At 38.2% G+C, this 6000-nt stretch overlaps 1 protein-coding gene across 2 annotated transcripts in view; it reads right to left on the reverse strand.

Moving 5' to 3' along the window:
* SLC7A2 (solute carrier family 7 (cationic amino acid transporter, y+ system), member 2) overlaps positions 1 to 6000 on the reverse strand; it is a 29075-nt gene that overhangs the window by 19524 nt on the left and 3551 nt on the right. For both annotated transcript variants that reach the window (XM_009335130.1, XM_009335131.1), the window contains exons 2-3: positions 2923 to 3313; positions 1514 to 1669 (exon numbers count right to left, since the gene is read on the reverse strand). In XM_009335130.1, the coding sequence (XP_009333405.1) occupies positions 1514 to 1669; positions 2923 to 3298 (532 nt within the window). In that variant the 5' untranslated portion in view covers positions 3299 to 3313. The remainder of the gene's footprint in view (positions 1 to 1513; positions 1670 to 2922; positions 3314 to 6000) is intronic.

The raw sequence follows: 6000 nt of genomic DNA on the forward strand, positions 1-6000 counted from the left end.
AATTCTTCTGAATCTCAAGGCATTTATTTTTAAAACTTCTACAAAATTAATGCATTTAAATAATATTCTACTCTTAAAACTGTACAATTAACTTCCTCAAGACTCTACTCTACTTTTGCTACTTTCTTGTGGCTTACATTAGTGACCATATGACAACCACCTCAAAAATTTTGGGTAAAATTTCTGCAAGTATGGGTGTTGAGTCAGCTTGGGAATACCTACACTGCAATGCGACTCACAGTGTAGGTACATCCTAAATCTTTTAAATAATGTAGTTCTCAAACATTTTTCAATTAGGGACTTCAGCGTCTTATGTATTTTCTGTTCTCTGCTTTCTTCTAGTAAAACAAACAAAACCAAGAGAGGCAGAAGGAAGAAATGAATTGAAGATACAAGCACAGCCATAAATTAAAGCTTACTACTGTAGGAACTCATGTTTTTATGTACAGAGATCTAACAAAAGCTTAGGATGCGCTGGCCACTCATTCTAGCATTAGGAGTTGAATGGAAACATTTTCCCAAGTAGTCCAAAAAGCCCCTTGTAACAGAATAAGACAACAGAAGGTTATACCCATATAACTTATCAGTTTCACTTTCCAGAGAAGAAAAGCTCCTGCTTTTGTTTGATCTAAAGAGAGACGGAACACAACAAATATTTGAGATATGGGTAAGACCTCTACTGAAATGCTTCTAGTACTGGCTGAAAACAAACTATACACTTTAAAATACACATACTGCTTCCTTCTCTCCTGGTGGTAGTAAGAATGTTTCCTTGTGGAAAGCAATTGTTAAATGCAAACATGCAAATAAGTTGCACTATTTTTGAGCTTTCCAATCTCTCAAAAAGCTGGTGTCAATTTTTGTGGTTTAAAAACATGATACATGAGTAAAGATGTAAAAGAAACAGAACTGAGTGGAGTAGTCATGAAAGGTTTACTCAGGTTCAAACCGGTCTGTTGAGCCATGCCAGTACCTTGGAGTGCCCTTTAGCTCAAACAAGTTCTAGGCTAGACAACTCTTTTGAAGACTTAAAAAGGGGAAAGCTATTTTATACTGAATACAATTTAGAGGGAAAAAAAAACCCTTACATTACCCACTACATACACAATATGTGATTTAAGGAGAGCACATCACATTACCAAACTCCAGAGCTTAACCTCAAGGTCCCTCCGAAAGCAGAGGGACCCTGAGATTAAGTCATAAAAACCATAAAAACCACACAAAACTGTATAATTTTCCTGTTTATTATCAATCTGTGCCATGGGTTTTATAAAAAAGTACAAGTGATTATTTCATGTCTCAGCTTCAAAAAAAAAAAGAGGGTACACATGAAAATTGGATTATATAAATTTAATTCCCAGAGTCATTGTGTCAATACACACATGCACATCTAAACATCTCAGACATTATAAAGGTATTTCTGATAAAACACAAACTACAATTCAGCATTTTTGTCTGTAAGAAACACTCTGACATCACAGCTACCATAAATGAAGCCATATATGTGTCTTACCTGATAGAAGCAATATAAGGAATACAGCAAAGAAGTCAGGATACTCTGCTAGCCCAGAGTAATTCATTTTGAAGTAGGTACTGAAGAAATGACCAATCTGTTTTCCAAGAAGTTCATCAAAGGTGCCGCTCCAGGCTCTTGCTACGCTTGATGTACCTTCATAAAATACATGCATATTTAGGGTTTTGCATACATACAAGGATACAGTTACTTCTACTGAAAAAGAAATAAAACTAAGAATGTTGCTACTTGCATTTTAAAAAGCAGAGCTTGTGTTAGAACAGTGATTTTTTTTTTGCCAAGGGATTTTAACATTATAGAATTTTTCTACATAGTTAAATGATAACATATTGTTCTACAATTAAAATATACAAATTTGTACCTCATTTATTCCCAAAATATTGCAGAATTATTTCTGTATCATTTATATTTGATGTCTTCCTGGAAGACACTTATTTCTAAAGTTACAATATGACATATGTTAAACAATATAAAGCAATGTAAGAAAGCAGTTTAAGAAAGAATACGAGGGAAAGTTTGTTCACCTGGAAGTAAAGCAAAAAAATTACTAGGAAGATGTATATTGTTGGAGGCAGTATTTAAGACTAATACTCTCGTGTATTGTGGCCACAGTTAAATACAACCTTATTACTACCACCCTCCTATCGTGAAATACACTTCAATGCAATACTCAGGCATATTGATTTTGTAGTGATTTGGGAAACAGTCCTGTAGTTACATATACAGAGACAGCTAGGCATGCTTATACACAATATAATGGATGCTTGGAACACGTACCTCTCGAAGAAAACATTTTTGAATCAAAAAATGTTGTCTCTGCTAAAGCACTGAAATAGTTATTTGAATATCTGCCATATAAGCATTTATTTTATTCAGGTCTGGTCAACTTTGTATTTTATGGGATTACATGATAGGACACCACTTAATTAGCATGAGGTTATAGTAACAAGTTAGTACTTAAACTTCATGACTTTCTTGAAGTGAGATACTATAGTGATGGGGTCCCTGTAAATGTCCTTGCTGTGTATATTCAGAAAAAAATATGCGTATTGATTTTACTGAAATTATTCTTGCTGACCAAAGACAGCAAAGAAATCCTGTTTATTCTTGTGTATCATCACTGAACTGTCTGACACAATTTTCATACAAGTTATTCAGTCCATGCTGCTGAAGACACTGTTTGCAAAAGCATCTTGCAAAAAATCTGTTTACAATGGTGATGCACAGGAGGAAATAACCTAATCGAATTACCTTGGTTATTTGATCCCAGCAGGAGTAAAAAGCAATAGTAGCTAAGTACAGAGACGGAAAAGAAAGACAGACCCAAATCTATATCTTACATCTGCTGTCTCAGAAACCCTTGGGACTGTGTTTGTTCTTAAGCTTACCTATAACGTAGGATAAAATGAGATTCCAACCAGTTATAAAAGCCCACAGTTCACCGACAGTTACGTAAGTATACAAATACGCAGAACCAGTCTTGGGAACGCGAGCACCAAACTCAGCGTAGCAGAGACCTGCCATCACAGATGCCAGCGCAGCAATGAGGAAAGAAACAACGATGCTAGGTCCAGAATCCGATTTGGCTACTTCTCCAGCAAGGACATAAACACCAGCACCAAGGGTACTTCCTACTCCCAGGGCTATAAGGTCCACCGTCGATAAGCATCGGCACAACTTGGAGTCCTCAAGACTTTCACCATTGACGTTCTTCTTCCGCACCAGACACCGAACAAAGGACAAAGCTGGTCCACAGGGCAACATGGTGAATGTAGAGCTCTGAAATAAAATAAATCATTATGGTACATAAAAGGTAGCATGGATATTGGTGCAAAACAACTAAAGAAACGTATTTGCATAAAGAACTTTAATCATACCTACCAATTCATATATTTACACTCTTCTATGACATTAAATAAGCTGGCATGTGCTTTTTCCCCAAGAAATATATTAGGGATTCGGTATTCCTGATTTTATATTTAACACTTATTTCCCCAGGAAAAGATATCCATTATCTTTAGGTTTACTACATTGCTTTGTAAAAAAGAACAAATTGTTTCTATTTATCTGCTGATGGCCACTTCTTAACCATTTCTAAAACAGAACCAGAACAGACGTCTATTATCTCATATATCATAAGGACTTTTAAGACAAGGATCAGCACCAACATAAATAAGGATTTTTAAGATCTAAAACTCCAACACCAAGGCTATAAATACCAAAAGCTTTAAAATATGGCCTTCTGACAGAGCCAATGCAATCTCCTTTTGTCTTCAAATACATGGCTTTTGCCTCTAGAATTTGCTTCAGTAAAAACTGCTTGACAGCAGATTAAAATAGTGTTTCTACTCCCTCCTACACCAATGAAGTTTCCCAGAACTAATTATCTTTACAAGAAATCTCATACAACTTTCCCTGACAATCATCTAACAAAACCTGATGGAATAACTGCTCATCCCATGCCAGTTGCAGTTCTTCAATATTCTGAGTGCATGTCGCGGTGTGGGGTGTGATCAGCTCTTGCACGCAAGCTGAGATTTTGTGACCAGCTAGGTTCTGGAGGCCAGCAGGTGGGCAGCGCTCCTCTGGCCTGTGATACGGGTGCCTGCTAGGAGGAACAGCAGTAAGCCTGCTTCCCAACTCAAAAAAAATGATAGCTGAGGGTCCAAAGCATTTGCCTGGGAGGTAGGACACAGGCATCCCATAGAAAATCGTATCTCAAAGAGGCAGCATTAATGTACAAGTTCTGTCTTTCTTTACATATTTGTTTGAATTGTATTGTTGATGACTAAGAGTTTCGCAAGAATTAAGCGATACCATCTGCCATCTCCCCAAACTGATGTTTGCCTTTGCAACTCATATCATAAATTTCTATACTCTGCTCGTGATTTGTTAAGTGGAACCCTCCTGAGAACTGAGAACCTTTTTCATTTAGACAAAGATATTCTGCTGGTAGATTCCTCCACCGTCTGTATCAGTTTTCTAGACCAGTAAAGGGCATTTCTACTCACAGTAGTTCAATCCACTAACAGCAATGACTTTACATCAAGATGGATAGCTCACTTAACAGTGTTTGATCCTAGAACAAAGAGTCAGAAGCAAGAGAACTGCCATCCTGATATGAGATTGCTTGGAAAAAATCCCCTTGGGTATGAAAAAGAGAGAGATCTCAGTGCAGAAACATTTTTTCCCTATTCTTGCAATAGCTCCCCAAGTACACTCAGACATGCCACTTCTGTCTTCAAAGAGCATTCTTAAAAAAAAAAAAGGTCTCCATTGTCTTTCAAGGAAGGGGAATTTGATAAAGGATAGTGAATGGAATTGGATAGCTCTGGGCAGTGATGCTTAATGCCCATTACAAAGGTGATAGCTGCCCCAGACAGTGGAAGGAGGCAAGACAGGCAAGTTTCCAAAGCTCTGCTGCAATTAGGCAGTCCTTTCAGCCCGCCAGGCTCACAGAGATAAGTATCTGCCCATGGTATGCAGACTTCATCCACCGAGGAGATTTCACACATCAGCTTCACAACTAAGCTGACGTGCATGTCAGCAGACAGAAGATATCTATAAGCTCTTCTGAGGGGAATGACCATTGAACTGTTCAGGCAAAATCCCCTGCTGTAGCTCCTGAACTCTTCAGTAAGAGCACCCTTTCTTTGGGCCTGAGGCTGAGGCACTCCACTCCCCCAAAGCCAGGTTTGTCTATCTTGGGCTGCACTTTGACAAGTATTCCCAGGGCCACTATGATTTTTTCCATAATGAGACTTCTGAAGCTGTAGCAATCACTTAGGATGTTATATTAATATACTCATTCGGGTGTGGCCCATGGCGACAGGCAGCAATGCTCTTGTGACTGACTCCATGCCCTTCCCCTTAGCAATTTCAATGTTGCAGAAGCATGGCATTTTTTAAAGGAATTATTTCCCCCACCCCCAAATGATAGTTCATTTGGCATTTCATTAACAGGAGAAACTACTCTGGCAGATGTTGTTCTCAGAACACTAAACAGTTTCCAAGACTTTTGTTATTCAAACGGCATCTCAGATTGCTCTGCTCCTTTGCAATTTGGGACAAGAAGTCCTGAAGGTTGTAAAGTCATCTTTGCAGTGGCCAGGTGAGTGATATTATGGTTTTCTCTGCTGAGATGGAATCCTTGTGACAAAATAGGAGTATTTTTTCTGCTTCTGCTTTCTCTGATTCCTGTGGAGAGGACAGGAGGCTGGTTCTTGCTAGCCACAAGCCAGTAAGATGAAACACCCATTTGGACTCAAACCCACCCTTTCTTCTTTAGCCTTTAAGAACTGGAGCACAGCCAAAGACAAGGTTCAAGATAAAAACTTTGTGTCTATAGAGAAAAAAAAAAATTCTCATACACATGAGAAACTTATCTTTTTAGGTGTATGCATCCTAACATGGACTTGATGAACACACATCCTTTCACGACAACCACTGCAATCCAGAACATCTTA

Source organism: Pygoscelis adeliae, unplaced genomic scaffold (assembly GCF_000699105.1).
Source record: "Pygoscelis adeliae isolate BGI_AS28 unplaced genomic scaffold, ASM69910v1 Scaffold21, whole genome shotgun sequence".
Taxonomy (NCBI): Eukaryota; Metazoa; Chordata; class Aves; order Sphenisciformes; family Spheniscidae; genus Pygoscelis; species Pygoscelis adeliae.